The 15,087-nt window shown below is 51.3% G+C and overlaps 1 protein-coding gene and 1 long non-coding RNA gene across 2 annotated transcripts; both read left to right on the forward strand.

Annotated features, from left to right (window-relative positions):
* Window positions 1-2,223: 2,223 nt before the first annotated feature.
* On the forward strand, window positions 2,224-5,463 carry LOC110319682 (salivary lipocalin-like). Its single transcript, XM_021195196.1, has 6 exons — window positions 2,224-2,338; window positions 2,927-3,063; window positions 3,299-3,372; window positions 4,127-4,234; window positions 4,399-4,500; window positions 5,348-5,463. The coding sequence occupies exons 1-6, from the start codon at window positions 2,243-2,245 to the stop codon at window positions 5,365-5,367; spliced, it is 537 nt and encodes a 178-aa protein (XP_021050855.1). The 5' UTR covers window positions 2,224-2,242; the 3' UTR covers window positions 5,368-5,463.
* A 4,290-nt stretch (window positions 5,464-9,753) lies between these two features.
* LOC110317556 lies at window positions 9,754-12,240 on the forward strand. Its single transcript, XR_002380328.1, has 3 exons — window positions 9,754-9,830; window positions 10,717-10,809; window positions 11,803-12,240. It is a non-coding gene; the product is annotated as an uncharacterized LOC110317556 (long non-coding RNA).
* The last annotated feature ends 2,847 nt before the right edge of the window (window positions 12,241-15,087 follow it).

Consider the following 15,087-nt stretch of genomic DNA (forward strand, 5'->3'; position numbering starts at 1 on the left):
AACAGCAGTATGGAAATGTAAGCCGAATAAACCCTTTCCTCCCAAACTTGCTTCTTGGTCATGTTTGTGCAGGAATAGAAACCCTGACTAAGACAACTGGGAAGTGGGCCTAGACACCCCCTTGTAGCCACAGGAGAAAGAGGCTCGGGTGCAGTGTGAGGAGGCCCAGAGCATCTCACTGTCTTGGACAAATAGACACAAGGACCTAGCCTGGCCTGCATTTGTGATCCTTGCCTATGCAGGGTCGTCCCTGAGGACACTGTTCTTCTGATCCTTCACCTCATCTCACCTCACCCAGAGGCAGGAAGGGAATACAGCCCAGATCCTGTCAGGCGAGGCTGTGTGGGCACCCCCAGATGAACTCCATGGCCCTCACCAACTGCCATCCCCCAGGGGCCAGACCCATGTGTTGTGTTTATAGAAAGATAAAGAGAGAGGGGTCTGCTTTGTGGAGGAGGGTGGGGGTCTGCTTTGTGGAGGAGGGTTTCATCAGATACGGGGGAAGGGAGGCCTCCGCGGGCGGGCCCATGCTGAGACACCCCTTCCCCTGAGGGACCAGCCACAGGACAGTACAGTACAGAATAGACTTTATTCAGGACATGGGGATGGAGCGTTAAGAGGGTAGTAGAGGCAGAGAAAGGCAAAGAGAGAGTAGAGAAGTACAGGCCGGCCATGAGCACGGGGAGAGAGATGGGGGAAGGGAATGGGGACAGAGGGGGGAGGGGGAGGGGGGAGGGACCAGAGCAGGAGCAGAGAGCAGAAGGGGCAAGCAGCCCCTTTTATAGTGAGTGAGGCCTACCTGGCCATTGTCAGGTAACTGTGGGGCAGAGCTTAGACAAAACACTAATGTTTTGGGCCAGATGGTGCCGACACCATATTTGTGATGGACACTGCCCATTGTGGAACTTATTCATTCGTATCTTGGGTGTCCTGCATTCAGCGGTTAGATGAACATGGTCCCTGTCACAGCACGCCTGCCTGGAAACTCCTCATTGGTATCTAGGGTTTAAAGAGTGCCATCTGTCCTCACATAAGTCCTTCATGATGTCACAGCTTCACCTTACCCCATGCCTCTTTTGCTGGCTTCTGTCTCAATGAGCCCAACCTAAAGATCTCTACTCTCTCCCTAGAGACAGCATTAGCCCCAGACTGTGCTCAGCTCTGCCAGACCTCCAGACTGCTTTGGTGGACACTGCAGGGCTTATCTGAGAGGAGGCCCATGGTGTCCCGGGGTGATTGTGGGAATCTCTACAACATCCCAAGAATCATGAATTTCATGACAGAGACAATGCTCACCAGGTTCACAAGCATACTGCACACATGCACATGTGCACTTGCTCATGATGTATACAACTGCAAGCTCGTGGACATGCACACACGCACGTGCACACACATACACCACCGGATCTGAGTGACAGGAAGCCCCAGTCAGAGCAACCACGCAGCTGGAGCCCCCGGTTTCATCATGGAGCACAGTGGGCCTTCCACTGAGAACCCCAAAGTGGCCCTGGCCTACCTTGGCCTTTCTGTCATCTAAGGAGGACTAAGGCCTGCAATCTGGAAACTAAGCACTCAGATCTCCTCGCCAACCCCTTCTGCATGTGTGATTAATTCTCTGACCTTTAGAGACATAATCCTTTTAGTCTTGCTGGCTGAACAGCCTGGCTTCCCATCCAAAACTGGAGCTGGGGCAAAGGCTACTGGAGGGTAGGAAAGGCCTGGCATACAGGGCTTCCATGGACACATGGGAAGGGCAGAGGGTACCCTGAGGGGTGTCCTCCCCATAGCTCAGCCTTGCTTGTGCCTGGAGTCCTGACCTATGTACTCCATGGCACCTCATAAGAGCCTGCAGCATCTTGCTAAGAGAGACTATAGCTTAAAGTTGACAGTAAGGTTGCCACAAGACTGACTGTCCTCTAAGTACAGCCTCAGCTGCTCCACCACCACCTCACAGAGTGGCCTAAACACCAAACTTCCTCAGGAGCCAGTATCCACATATAGTCACAAGGCAATAATCAGCCAGGCAGGTTAGAGGCCAAACCCCATAGGCAGAAGTGCACCTCAGTCCAGAAGCCAAGCTAAATAGTGTCCCAGTCCTGGCCTGACAGCATCCTACCCTGAACTCCATGTTCTTCCAAACACGTTGGCTCCTATGGGTGTGGCAGGGGTGAGGGACTTCCTGCCTTGCAACAGTATGTATACAGCCAGTTGGAGCCGCTGTGCACCCACATTGTGAGTGCTCATGCCAAGAAGACGCAGCAGAGGAATGAAGCTTCTACTGCTGCTGAGTGTGGGGCTGGGCCTGACCTGGACCCTGCAAGACTTCCACCCTGAGCAGGTGATGCTCTGGGGTCCCTGGATAAGGCAGGGAGGTGCCCCACATCTCTACTTATTTTTCCCAGGTCTCTATCACCTTACAGAGTCTTGACGGCAACTCACAGCAATGGGGACCAAAGGAGTGGCATTCTACTTGAAGCCAGGGACTCAGAGATACTCTACCAGGTCCCCTGTAGTCTGAGCCTTTTTAAAGCCTCACTACAGCTGGCTAGGCCCAGGAGAAACCTGGACCAATAGGATAGATGGTAAAGCAGGTCCTCTACTATGTTTACTGCACAGATATCCTACGCTCTCATATGATAGAGGACGCCACCGCTCGTTAGAGATCTGGAGAACAGAGAGCCACCACATTCTAACAGTATTCTCCATGGCCAATGGGTATACTGTGCTGGCCTGCATGGTTGGTGTGGTACTGGTGCAGAGTCAGTAGTACGGAAGGTTTCTTCTCAGCATACCTAAGAGATGAGTTGAGGCCTGTACTCTATTCCTCTGCAGGATATGCTGATGCTTCTGCTGTAATCCACTGTGATCCACAGGGGCATGGCTCTCCAGGCTCAGTGGCCAGGATAAAACCTTACTCTGTCTGCAGGTGACAGGACCTTGGTACACCCTCAAGCTGGCTTCCACTGACCGGTCTGTCATTGAGGAAGGAGGTGCCTATCGGTGCTTCATGACTGCCATTGTCCTCCTGGACAATGGCAACCTGAATGTTACCTACTTCCACAGGTATTTTGGCCTGCCAAGACCTCTGAGGAGGTTCTGTGGGGTCACATTCTCCTTACCGCCTCCCAGATCCCCAGCAACTCAGGGCTCAGACTCTGAGAAGACCTTGATGATACTGATCCTGTTGGGCTGCCCCCTGGAGGCTGGGAAGTCTCTGGAGCTCCGTCTGGGAGAGCCAGGTGACGCTATAGGACCCAGCTCCTATAGGCATGGCTCAGAAAGCCTATTTTCCTCTTAGGGAAGATGGAAAGTGTGTGAAGAATTTTTACATCGCAGAGAAGACTGACACACCTGGACACTATACCTTTGAGTGTGAGTGAAGGAAGGTGCTGCTCCCTCCCTGGGTGTCATGGTGTCTCAGGCAGTTGTGGCAGCTTCTGCGGTGCAGATGTGACTGAGCAGAAAGGACAGGGATGCTGACCCCACAGAACTCGCAGCTATATCTTCAGAAATTCAAAATCCAAAAAATGTGGTTCCAAACTGTGCTCCCTTGGGTTCCCAGGGCTTCCCACAATCCTCCTGAAGCCCAGCATAGAGCTGATCCATTGTCAAATATCAGGCAGTAATGGGAGGCTGGCAGGGGGAAGGGACCCAGGAGCCTCACCCAGCTGAGGCTTTGGAATACTGTGTAAGGGTTTCCCTTTGCAACAGATGTTGCTCAGGCAGTACAGGCGAGTGAGGGGCAGCAGTCCAGATAACAGGGAAGACAGAGTTGGAGACCTTTGAGCCCTTCCTCTTTGCTGAATATGCCCTCCCTTCTCTCTGGCCCAGAAAAAGACCCAGCTCAAGAGACTAGAGGAGAAAGGGTTGGGAAGCAGAGCAAGAGAAAGGCTGATAGAGAAGCAGAGGCAGGAAAGAGCAGCGGGCTGGCGGGCTTTGCACTCCTGGATCTGCTGGCTGAACATGTGGAGGGAGAGTCAGGCTGTGCCAGAGAAGCCACCAGGACACACACGCACGCGCGCGCGCGCGCACAGGCTTGGGGTGGAGTCAGGCCGTACCAGCTGGAGTGGTGCAGGGTATCGGGACATACATGGGCCCATTGTGACTGTTTGGCTGCTTGTCACAGACCAAGGCGGAAACTATCTGACTTTTGTGGATGTTACTGAGGACTTCGCCATCATGGACTTGGAAAACCAGAGTGAAGAGGGCAACACCGTCGTAGTTGAGTTCCATGGTGGGTGCTGTTAAGCCTGAAGACTGCAGGAAATGTCCGGATCTCGAGCTGGAGAGGAGGGTGGGGGTGGTGGGGAGACTGGGGGCTGGAGCTGCTCTCCCTACTCCAAGTATCCTCCCTACTGATCTCTCCGTTCCACTGTGCATTCAACCTGCTGGCTGTAGGCAGGAGTCTGTCCACAGATGAGCTTGGATGGGAGCGCTATCTCGTTCACACACGAAGAAGAAGCATCGCACCAGAGAACATTGTGGACCTTTCCTTGTCTCGTAAGCTGCCCATCCTACAGCTTCCTCTCAGTGGGGATGTACTTTTCCTGGGAGCATCTGCAAAGCATGATTCCCCAGTATAATAGCCAGGGCTTTTAAATGGTGTTGCCCAACCTGAATGATAATATTAGTGGGGGCCCAGGGAGACTCATGTTATCTCCAGGGCATTGGAGTGTATGGACCCACATACCCTTGCATGCATCTTGTGGGTTGTACATGCACATGTACCTCTGTACAAAACTTGCGTGTGTGCAATCTGTATTCCTGGCCACTCCTCTGTCAGCCATGCTCATTCATGGTTCTTTCCTCAGGGCCCCTGCTCTGCACAAACCCTTGCATGGCTCTGCACAAACCCTTGCATGGCTCTGCACAAACCCTTGCATGGCTCTGCAGACCAAAGCAGCACTCCCCTTCCTAGGGGCCTCCTGGGGCCAGGCTCTCCCCTCTGTTCTGTCTCCTGACTTTCCAGACTGCCTCTCTACACCCTCAAGAAAGCAGGGTGAGCCCTATTAACCCATGTCCACCATAGCAGCACAATGTGGGAAGAGATTCCCTAGGTCCCTTAAAACCCTCACCCTAAGAATCATACTCTGAGGTGGGGACAAGGGCTCAGGGGTTGGTGGACCTGTGAAATGATCCCTGGTGGCAAACTTGGTTGACTTCCTTGCTTTCCTGGGTGTGGAAGGCCCAGGAGATAAGAACACAGGGTGATGGTAGGAAGAAGGCTGGACCCTAGGAGGAAGAGACAGGAAAAACTCCAGGACACTGGTCTGGAGCCATGAGCTCCCTTAGACTGTGCAAGTTCCTGTAACTGTTGGATCATTCACAGAGCATCTGCCTTCCCCAGGTCGATGTGACACACACTAGTCAACATTTCCATGACGCACATCTCCTGAAGCTCCTGCCATCCAACGCTGACCCACCCCTCTTCGTGTAGTAAATAAACTCAGTATCTGCTCAAGACCTCCAGTGCATTCTTGGATGTACCCAAAGGCCACAGAGCTCCTCTGCTCAGAGGGTGCTCTCCCAGGGAGGGGTGGCACTCACCTAGCTTCTGATGGGGGTGGAGGGAAGGTAAAGTGTCCCTAGGTAGAAATCTAATGTCCAGAGCAGCAGCTGGGCTCTGAGGGGCCACAGGGACTTCGGGATTCCTGAGGTTGAGCTTTCCAGGACAAATCTGGAGAGGAGCCATCCATGTATACCTGAGCAAGCAAACTTAAATGGCCCAAGGGGGCTGGGAGAGGTGTCATTGCTACCTCACTGTAGTCCTTGACCAGTCTCCCCTCCCAGAACCTGGACCAGCTATTATGGGATCAGCCAAGGCCAGATCGACCATGGGCAGGGATGTTCTGTCCTCTAGGGCACAGAGGACACATCATGAGGTCTCTCAAAGCCCCAATTATTTTGACCAGGAGTGGAGGGTAAGACAATACCAGGGGAACTGTGCATACACAAAAAGATATGCAGGTTAGGCCAGGCCCTCCCTATATGAGCTTCTGATCTTTCCTGATAAGTGACCATTTCCTGCTTCAGAAGTCAACTTATGAAATTAAGGCGCGGGCAAGCACCTGGTTAATGTCAGCTAACCCAACCAATGGGAAGCAGGATCTCTAGTTACCCATGACCAGCTATTTCTGCAGCAAAGCCAAAGATGGAGCCTGCCCCTGTGTGCAGCTCTCTGGAGTGTCCCTGAACCAGGTCCCTGCAGAACAAAGAGGTCAGAGCCTAGATGGAGAACTGTAGACACACACACACACACACACACACACACACACACAAAAACCCACACACGTGACCCCCCAGCCTTGAGCAGGCTAATTCAGACCTTTGCTGCCACTGTGAATGAGACCACCTGGGGTGGAGTCTTCCCTTCTATTGCTGTCACCTGCCTCCGGCTGAGAGGCTGACAACCTGTGGACTTGGCGACCTAATGCTAACAGCTCTGGCAGCCTAGTGCTAACAACTTGGCAACAGAGTATCAAGAAGTCTGGCGTGGCAGAGGATGGGCCTCTCCCCTTTATAAGCACAGACTCTTAGTAAACATTGGGCCTTGATCAGAAATCTGTCTTGGGCTCTCTCACTCCCATTCAGGAACCCAGTTTGTGTGGCCGCTGGTGGCTACAGAGACCTGCTCTTGGCCCCAGGCGCCATGACACTGGTGAGGGGTTGCTTTTGGCCTTCAATACAGACCTGGCCCAGGAGAATCTGAAAGAGGTGCCAGTGAACCAGACCTTGATGCGTATAAGCCGAGTAGCATCAAGAACTGAGCAAACCTGGGGTCTGACTCTAAATCAAAGGAAGACAACAAAAAAAGTGGCCAGTCCATACTGTCCTGGGCACACGGGACAGAGCAACCACCAGGCTGCGAGCGAGGGTTGCCTAGAGGCATCCGTAGTAAACAGGTACAGTAAAAGCCCACACTGGCTGGACACTCACACTCCAGTGCGTCCAGAGAGACTATCTTATGTGCCCACGCTTCCCTTCACAATCCAGGGAAGAAAGGAACTATCTGGATGTGAGGTGAACAAGGATGTAGAAGGGTCCTTTCACTCCTGCTCTTGTGGCCAGTGACAGGGACACACCAGGAGGATGGCAGACCTAGGGATAAGGGGCTACATCCTGAGCTGGTAAGAGACACACTTCAGTCTTTGGTAGCCTAGCCACTAGCCTCTCCCTGGGCTCATAGGACAGACTCAAAATGTGGTTAAGCTGCCCCAACAGGCTCACCATGTTTTTGCCTCACTAACTTGAGTGGCACTAGGCTCGGTGTCGGTCCTAGGGAAGACTGGAATGTGCAGGGTTTGGAGGTCACCTAGGCTGGCCAGCAACTGCTTAGGGGAAGTGGGCTACTTAGGGTGGTCTCAGAGATGGGGAGCTGCTGGGTCCCGCTGCTCCTGGCCCCAGGTGCCAAGGCACTGGTGAGGGTGTGGCTGCTGGTTTTGGCCTTCAATACAGACCTGGCCCAGAAGAATCTGGAAGAGGTGCCAGTGCAGCCTGACTTTGATGCACATAAGGTAAGTGTCATGACTGGGCCGACTCAGTGCTGGGATAAGAACTGGGTGCAGGGTCACACTGAGGGTATGTTCATCTGGGGACAGAGGCTTAGGCAGCATGGCCTTCAGGAGCTCTGGCAGACACAGGGAGCATTATCTGGGGCCCTTTCCTGGGCGATTGGTTCTTATGATCTGAGAGCAGTCTCCGTGTCTGTAGAGTCTTGGCTGTGGAAGCAGAGTCACAGCTAGGACGACATGTAGCAAATACAAAGTATGTCTGGTTTCCTGTCAGCCTCTGCTTGTCCATCACTGTATCTTGGTGCTCATAATCAGTGAGAACTGGGGATAGCACCAGGTTGGGAGGGTTAGTGGGAACAATTCCAAGCCATGATGACTCTGGGGAGCAGAGGTAAGGGGGGATGGAAGGGTGGGGGAGGGCACTGAGGAAGGGGACAGAGAGAGAAGGGAAGCTAGAGGGAAGTGGAGATGAGTGTTTCTAAATAGGAAGCCACAGTTTGTCCTCTGACCTGGGACCCCTAGAAATTCACTGATATTGGGGGGTGGGGTTGGCCAGTATGCATTCTGGGAACCTGTGCTCACCTACTGACTGGGCTTGGAGGTATATTGTCTGTACACTGAGACCAGAAGCTCAAAATTGACTGTCTCTCTGGTCCCCACACCCACACCCCTACAGGTAAAAGGACGTTGGTTTACCATCCAGCTGACCTCTAGCCACTTGCCCACTGACCCCCTGAGACTTTCTCTCCACTCCATTTGGACCAGAAGCGGTGGGGATGTGGACTTTGTGCTGTATGAGAAGTGAGTCTGTCTCCGTGGTAACTCTTATCTCATGCCCAGAGCCCTGAGGGGTTAGTTAGCACTGGTGGCCAGAGGGACAGTGGTCCTCTGCCCCTTGGCTAAAGGCTATGGCTTGCAAAATGCAAGACCCAAGACTTAAGAGAAAGAGCTGGCAGAAAAGGCACACAGTCAGCTGCCTAGCCTGGCCGACACGCCCTTCAGTGCAGACCACGTGGCCCTGCCTCGGGCTGTGGAGGAACCTCAAGTCTGCTGCTTTTATGTGTGATCCTTGCTGTTTGAGTCATGAAGTTACCTGAGCTTAGTGGCACATATCTTTAATCCCAGATTTGTGAAGTAGAAGCAGGATGGTCTGGAATTTAAGGTCATCCTTAGGTATATAACGATTTCACGAACAGGCTGGGTCCCAGGAAACACAGACCATGTCTGTATAGAGCAGGAGACACCACAGACAAACAGGTCAGAGTCCTGATCCCAACAACCAGCTCTCAAAGAACAGCCTGCGCTCAACGTCTTCTGGGAAGCTGGATCCACGCAACTGTGAATCAGACCCCAATCCACGACTCCAGGGAACAGCACCTCTGGCTACCATCCTCTCTCTCCATCTCTCTAGCTCTAATAAAAGCTGCTCCCAAACACAGGGAGCTGAGAACCCTGGGGATGTACTCAGGGCTCTCAGACGGATCCCAGCCAATGTTTCTCTGTGTCCTGAGCCAGCTACACTCTCAGGCAGAGGTATATATAAGTGTCTCTTCTTTCTAGAGGAGAGGGGCTGTGCATAGGATTTAATGCTACCATCCACCCAACTGGGCTCCAAGGCCAGTACCAAGGAACCTGTGAGTACTTCATGGAAAACTGAGTCCCCTGTGGAAGAGGGAGGTCCAGCTCAGGAGCCAGGTGTCCTTCACAGAGGCAAACAGCTGGAGAAGCTGCCAGCTTTGGGCAGGCTACACATCCTTTGAGTAATATCATGTTCACTGTGGGGAGGTGGAGTCCTGGGACAAAGGCAGAGGCATTATATGTCACACCTGGTTCTCCACAGTTGATGGGGGCAGATTGCATGTCCATTTTGTCAGCACTGACTACGACACCCTCATCCTTTATGTATGCGTTCAGGACAATGAGGTTGTCAACCTGTGGGCACTTCTGGGTAAGTAACAACTCCCCCCTGCACTGACTTCTGTGTCTGGGTCCTGTGCATAGGTTTTGATCACTCCCTCGTCTGACCAGAGACTTTCTGTCTGGAAGGGGGGTCTCACGGTGGCTGTACTGAGGGTGTGGGCAGCTCTAAGCTTCAAGCAGGCATTCCACTGTCTGGCACAACACACTCTCACACTCATTCACTCTCTCATTCACCTCACAAGCACCAAATGTCTGGTGTTACAGTCTGCTGCTGTGCTGAAGGTTGGGATTAGTAGAACTGGGTCCTTTCAGGTTCCCCAAAAGGACAGGATCAGGGGAGGAGGGCCTGAGGGGCTTATGAGGAGGTGCCAAGCAGCTGTTGCAGCTTAAAGACTGGAGGTACATGGGATTGGCCACAGCCAGGGTCCTGGGTGACACTGAGGCTAGCCAAGAGCCTTGAGCTCTGAGAAGGATGAGGGGTGGGGTAGTACAATGTGAGCTCAGGGGTGAGGTTGGGCTCCCTGGGGTCTCCTTGGCGAGGACAAGGGCCTCACTTGTTCCTTAGAGTGGCATTACCTGTGCTAGGACCAGACCTGTCTCTGTGCCCTTTTCCTTTCTTCTGTGTTAGGAATAGAAATCATATTGGGTGTGTTCTCTATAGATGTCAGGTCTGATTCTTTCTTCCTGATCCCAGAAATAAGACTCAGACTCAAAATATGTTTACAAATACCTTGGCCATATAGCTAGGCTCTTCTCTGTCTAGATCATGACCTGAAATATCCTATTTAATTTAACCTACATTGTGCCACATGGCTGGTTGCCTATGCTTAGGTACCATGCACCCATTTTGACACATCTTCCCTGGGCGAATCTCTCAACTGTTTCTATTCTAGAATTCTTTCTGCCTCCCAGATGTTACACCTCCCATTTCCTGCCTAAGCCATCGACCGTCACATTTATTTTTTGACAGGTGTCACATACATACAGACATAAGATACTCTCTCTACAGTTCTCTACCAATTGGGCCACATTGATTGCCCCAGACATGCTTTGAGAGGCAACAACAAAGGGACTGTTGTAATCACTGGCAGAAGAGGTACCTGGGGAGAGGGCACTGCCATTCAGCTGACCCCAACATATGCCCTGCACCTCAGAAGGAGACCAGTGTCAGGCAACTGACAGTCGGGTGCCCCGCGTGCTGCCTGGGCTCTGCCCCCTCCTTGTTTACCCAGAAGAGCTGAGTGTTCAGAAGGCTTCACCCTCGCTGCCAGCCCTCTAATTTCAGCAAGAATTCTTGAAGAGCCCATGTGGCTGGGCAAATACCTGGGATTTGTCGAGAAATTCCACCTTCAAAAGTCCCTCGTCTTCAACATAGCTGGTAAGAGCAGCCCTCCAGCTGCTTCGGGGCTATGTAAGGAGCCAGTCCATGATGTAATAACAACACGAGAGCAGCCCCATGTGGCTTTTCTGGCCAGACCTGTGCTAGGCAGCTCCCCTGCCAGGCTTCCTACGGTGCCTTGAGACACAGTAAGGAGGCACATGCTGACTTCGTGCCACAGATGTGGCTTCGAGACAGTCCCAAGTAAGGGAGGGGGGCACAGCTATGAAGGGGGTCTGGGTGTGACCCAGATCTCGGGGACTCGAATGGAGTCCTTTTGCTCCACCATTCAGGGTGACATTTAATTGATCAACATACACACAGCCATGTCTGTTCTGAGAATTTGACAACACAAGGAACAAGACAGGCTTACCCAAGTTCAGGTCACGCCTAATCAGACAGCAGACGATGAGCTAGACCGTGACTGAGCTATTTGTCAGGAACACTGGCTACATGGGTCTCCTTCCATATGCAGAGCTCAGGAAGGGTGTCCTAAGAGAAAGGCAAGGCTCCCTGGAAGAGTTGCTGGGAGAAGAGGGGATGAACCATTACCAGACCACTGGGGGGGGGGCAGGGAGGAGGGAAGAAAAACAGGAGGCAGGGATGGGGGTGGGAGAGACAGGAGGCAGGACTGGGGGGGGAGACAGGAGGCAGGGCTGAGGGGGAGACAGGAGGCAGGGCTGGTGGAGAGGGAAAGACAGAAGGTAGGGCTGGGGGTGAGACAGGAGGCAGGGCTGGGGGGAAGACAGGAGGCAGGGCTTGGGGGGAGACAGGAGGCAGGGCTGGGGGGGAAGACAGGAGGCAGGGCTGGGGGGAAGACAGGAGGCAGGGCTTGGGGTGAGACAGGAGGCAGGGCTGGTGGAGGGGGAAAGACAGGAGGCAGGGAAGTCATGGGGACTCAACATCTTCATATTGTGATTGCTTTCTTGGCTGACAGATTTGAAAGTAAACACGTAAAGACTTTAATCCCTCCCTTTCTCTTCTTCTCCACAGACCAGTGTCCCCTCAATGAGGCCACTGCTTGATGCTTCCATGAGTCTCTCCACCTTCTACTGCTTCAGCCTCCTTCCATTTTCTCACCATGGCCACCAGCTCAGGAAGCCCCTCTGTCCCTCCTAGGGGCCTGGAGCCCTGAGCCTGGAGCTGACCCTGGCCAGCTTTGACCTCACCCACTTTCTCTCTGTGGTAATCAACCCCATCAAACACAAAAATAGACACCCAAGGCTCCCAGCCTGGTCTATGGCTGAAGGAATATTCTGGAGGCTTATGACCTATGAGCTTGAAAGAAGGTGAGCAAACCTGTGTTCAGAAAACGCCCCATTCTTGCACACAAAAATGTTTCTTGGGGGATGAGGAGTGGCCCAGGGGCGGGATGCTTGCCCAACACACTCAAGACCATCTTTGGTAGCAAGTAAAAAGAGTGATTTGAATACAAAGAGATGTGACACTCCTGTGTTGCCTTCAATGTTTCAGGAAGCATGACCCTCTCTCTGTGATAAAGTAGAGCAATAAAACTGACACAGAATTTTAATATAAATCCTATAAAGTGGAGAAAAGGGTCAGATGGTGATGCTGGTGTCTTGGTTGCCATTCTATCCCTGTGAAGAGACACCAGGACCAAGGCAATGCTTGGAAAAGCAAGCATTTAATTAGGGCTGGCTTACAGTTTTAGAAACTTAACCCATTATCATCATGGTGGGATAGGTGTGGCACTGGATTGGCAGCTGTAAGCTACATTTTGATCTGCAAGGAGAGAGACAGAGAGAGAAGCTGGACCTGGTGTGGGCGTTTGAAACTATAAATTCCTGTCTCAGTGGCACACTTCCTCCAAGGCCACATCTTCTAACCTTTCCAATCCTTTCAAGCAGTTCCACTGCTTGCTAAACATTTTGATCTGTGAGCCCATGTGGGCCATTTATATTCAAACCACCACAGCTGGCATGCTAATTCAGTATGAGGTCATTCAGCTAATTCAGCTAATTCAGCTAATTCAGCCAATTCAGCTAATTCAGCTAATTCAGCCAATTCAGCTAATTCAGCATGAGATAGTGATTTGGTTTTATTTCTGGGTTTTGTTTGTTTTTGAAGTGTGTGTGTGTGTGTGTGTGTGTGTGTGTGTGTGTGTGTTTCACCATCAAAGACCAGAAGAGATTTTCGGATGCCCTGGAGCTGGACTTATAGTATAGATAGTTATGACACCTCAATATGGGTGCTGACAATTGAACTCAGGTCCTCCGAAAGAGCAGCAAATGATCTTATCGTGAGCTGTCTCACCAGTATGAGAAAATGATTTTTAAAGTCTGTGGTCACGAGAAACTCTATCATTTCCCCCAATCTCTAGCCACAATCTGCATTCTTCTGGTATACCTCATTTCTTCCCAAATTCCCCATCCTGTTGGATGGGGACACAATCACATCTAATGAACATGCTGGGGCTTGAGACTGCCCCTTTGTGATTACAGACTTTGTCATGCTTGCAACTTCCCAGCTCTCTGAAACAAGCAACAGGCATTAGCTAGAAGGGAGAGGGGCCTGGAGCGTCCTTGTTTCTGCAACTCTATGAGTGCTGACATCCTGAAAACAGACCATAATGATTTTATCATATTTCTCACAATATGATAAAGATTTAATGACCCTCAAATTACTCTACACACTAAGCAATTCAGTGTCTGGTCCTAAGCACTCTTCCCTGAAGGAGAAGTAAATAATGTCTACCCACTCCTCACAAAGTGCCAGTGGCAAACCTAAGCTCAGTTGTCAAGGGCCATGCAAGAGGAATGACAGGCCGGGCGTTGGTGGCACACGCCTTTAATCCCAGCATTCGGGAGGCAGAGGTAGGTGGATTTCCGAGTTCGAGGCCAGCCTGGTCTACAGAGTGAGTTCCAGGACAGCCAGAGCTATACAGAGAAACCATGTCTCGAAAAACCAAAGGCGAGAGGCGGGGGGAGGAATGACAGATAGCTTTAGAACTCATGGAATACAGCTCACTGATTAGTACAGTTATGATGGGCGTGCCCCAGAGAGGCACCGCTGAGGACGATGTGTCCTGAGGACTTTGTGCTGTTGTAGAGTTTTGCTCTGCGTGTTGCCTTTCTGAGGTGGAAGCTTCTAGTTATTTTGGAAAGTTAGTTTTGTCAAATGATGCTTTGCTGGGACACACAGGTGAAAGGAGGTCTTGCTGAAGAAAACACATGAAAGGCTGTTTTGCTGAAGCAGACACAGGTGAAAGGATGTTTTGATATAGCAAACACATGAAAGTAGGCTTCATAGCGTATAAATATGACCTCACAGACAGTGGGAGATGAGCACTGAGCCTTGGTTTGGTTTGCTCCACCTTGCTATATCTCACTAAGGACACACATGCATTGGTTCACCTTGCATAGCGTTGTTGAGTTCAGCTTGTGGTAATGTTGCCACTGAGAGAAACTGGAAGCAGCTTCCACAGTCTTGTCTCAGGCCAGTGGGTGATTCTAGAAGTTTCTCCAGAATTGAATGACAGCTGCTTGGTGTCTGCTTGCTGAAAGGGCTGGACTGTAGCTGCCAGTTCATGCCTGGTGTCTACCTGCCTCAAGGACTGCTGCTGCTGAGTTGGATTTGGTGTTTGCTACAGGACAGAACTTCTGTCCAAGACCGAACTTGTCCCCAAAGAACTATTGCTGAACAGGTCCACTCCCCCCATATTCTAATAGCTCTTCTCTTCCACTACCTTGTTGCATGCAGCTTTAAAATCGGTACAGCCTTTTACCAGAACCCAGGACCCTCTACTGTGCTACTAGACCCTCTCGGCTTTCCTTTTGTTCCACCCAGCTTAGCTCCAGGATCAGCAACCATCAGCCCTAAACCAGCTTCTCTTTCACCTTTGCTCCAAGAGGGATGGAGCTACCAGCCTTCTGGGACCCTTGAATCTGCAGAAAAAAGACCCACACACAGCTCCATTGCATTCTCGCTTGCCTACTAAGCACAATTGCTGGGCATAGATAACTCCTGCCTGGAAATTTATTATCTTCGGTTCTCCTGCCCTAATCTTTTTTTTTTTAAATTTATAAAATTATTTATCTTTTAAGGAACATTTTATTGTAATCTTTTCGATTTCCTAGGAAGGGAGGGGATGTCAATCAAAATAGATAACTCATTCTTTTCTTGCAGAAGAAGAAATTGAAAAATCAGAGAAGCACCTATCCAAAGTCACACCAAATACTAAGACTAAAGAACTAGTTTTCTGTTTCTTGTCTCATTAGAACAGTACTGTTTTTGTCTGTCCGTGTGTGTGTGTGTGTG

Source organism: Mus pahari, chromosome 3 (assembly GCF_900095145.1).
Source record: "Mus pahari chromosome 3, PAHARI_EIJ_v1.1, whole genome shotgun sequence".
In the NCBI taxonomy this organism is placed as follows: Eukaryota; Metazoa; Chordata; class Mammalia; order Rodentia; family Muridae; genus Mus; species Mus pahari.

What these genes read in the sequence shown, in the direction of transcription:
- LOC110319682 (XM_021195196.1), top strand. Translation starts at nt 2,243, where the DNA reads ATGCCAAGAAGACGCAGCAGAGGAATGAAGCTTCTACTGCTGCTGAGT. An exon ending in AAGACTTCCACCCTGAGCAG is followed by an intron (nt 2,339 to 2,926) that starts GTGATGCTCTGG and finishes CTCTGTCTGCAG; the next exon opens with GTGACAGGACCTTGGTACAC. An exon ending in CGTCGTAGTTGAGTTCCATG is followed by an intron (nt 4,235 to 4,398) that starts GTGGGTGCTGTT and finishes TGCTGGCTGTAG; the next exon opens with GCAGGAGTCTGTCCACAGAT.